The sequence below is a fragment of the Aplysia californica genome, unplaced genomic scaffold (assembly GCF_000002075.1).
Source record: "Aplysia californica isolate F4 #8 unplaced genomic scaffold, AplCal3.0 scaffold00938, whole genome shotgun sequence".
In the NCBI taxonomy this organism is placed as follows: domain Eukaryota; kingdom Metazoa; phylum Mollusca; class Gastropoda; order Aplysiida; family Aplysiidae; genus Aplysia; species Aplysia californica.
The window spans coordinates 165902-167512 of NW_004798208.1; the positions used below are offsets into that span (position 1 = coordinate 165902).

General features: G+C 44.9%; 1 protein-coding gene across 1 annotated transcript; it reads right to left on the reverse strand.

Moving 5' to 3' along the window:
• Window positions 1-208: 208 nt before the first annotated feature.
• On the reverse strand, window positions 209-1428 carry LOC106013488 (putative amine oxidase [copper-containing]; the record flags this gene model as incomplete). The annotated part of the gene is given in 2 exon segments (XM_013089378.1): window positions 209-429; window positions 1372-1428. A coding segment is annotated over 1 exon segment (219 nt), but the record flags the coding sequence as incomplete, so codon positions are not given.
• Between the last annotated feature and the right edge of the window lie 183 nt (window positions 1429-1611).

Below are 1611 nucleotides of genomic sequence, written 5' to 3' on the forward strand. Positions count from 1 at the left end.
AAAAACAAGAAACAATAACAGCAACTACTACTACAGCAATAAACAACAACAATAACAACAGTAACGTCAACAACAATACAAACAACAACAACAATAACAACTACAACTACCAAAACAACAACAAAATCAACAACAACAACAACAACAACAACAACAACAACAACAACAGCAGCAAGAACAACAAAGTCCAGTGGGGTTCCACCCTGACCTTGAAATGAGCCGCGTTGAAGGTCAATGACCCTGTGATGTTCTCGGCGACCTTGAACCCATAGGGGGCGTCTTCAGTGGAGAAGAACTCTGCCAGCAGATAGCCGGAGTTGTACACGCTGACAGCGAGGGCGCCATTTTGGTGGAAGCGGAACTCGACAACGGCGTCATAGTTGTCTACTGTGTGGATGCTTCTCACCACCAGGGCAGAGTCCGCCATACCTGGCAGGGACACACAGGTGACACGTTTATATATACAGGTGACACGTTTATACATACAGGTGACACGTTTATAGGTGACACAGGATTATACATTCAGGTGACACAGGATTATACATACAGGGGACACAGGATTATACATACAGGTGACACGTTTATACATACAGGTGACACGATTATAGGTGACACAGGATTATACATACAGGTGACACGTTTATACATACAGGTGACACGTTTATACATACAGGTGACACGGTTCTACAGATGACAGGTTTATACATACAGCTGAAACATTTATACAGGTGACAGTCATTTATACAGTGAACTGTGTGTGTTTCAGTGTGTGTCAGAACATGTCAGTGTGTGTTAATGTGTTACTGTGTGTGTCAGAGTGTGTGTCAGTGTGTGTGTGTGTCAGTGTGTGTGTGTCAGTCTGTCAGTGTATGTCGGTGAGTGTGTCAATTAATGTGCGTCAGTGTGTGTGTGTCAGTGTGTGTGTCAGTGTGTGTGTGTGTCAATGAGTGTGTCAGTGTAAATGTTTCAGTGTGTGTCAATGTGTGTCTCAGTGTGGGAGTCAGTGTGTCAGTGTGTGTCTGTGTGTGTCTGTAGTGTGAGTGTGTCACTGTGTATGTCAGTGTGTGTGTCAGTGTGTGTGTGTCAGTGTGTGTGTCTGTGTGTGTCAGTGTGTCAGTGTGTCAGTGTGTGGTAATGTGTGTCAGTGTGTATGTCAGTGTGCGGTAATGTGGGTCAGTGTGTGTGTGTGTGTGTGTGTGTGAGTGTGTGTGTGTCAGTGTGTGTGTGTCAGTGGGTGTGTGTCAGTGTGTGTGTCTGTGTGTCTGTGTCAGGGTGTGTGTCTGTGTCAGGGTGTGTGTCAGTGTGTGTGTCAGTGTGTGTGTCAGTGTGTGTGTAAGTGTGTCAGTGTGTCAGTGTGTGTGTCAATCTCACCTCCATAGAAAGCTCCGTCGTCCTGTGAGTAGCTGTGATGTCTGCGCAATGGGCGACCTGGTGGGACAGACAGACAGACAGACAAACAGACAGGTCATCTATCTATCTATCTCCCTATCTCTCTATCTATCTATCTCTCTCTCTCTCAATCTATCTATCTATCCATCCATCTATCTCTCTATCTATCTCTCTATCTCTCTATCTCTCTCTATCTATCTATCTATCTATCTATCTATCTAT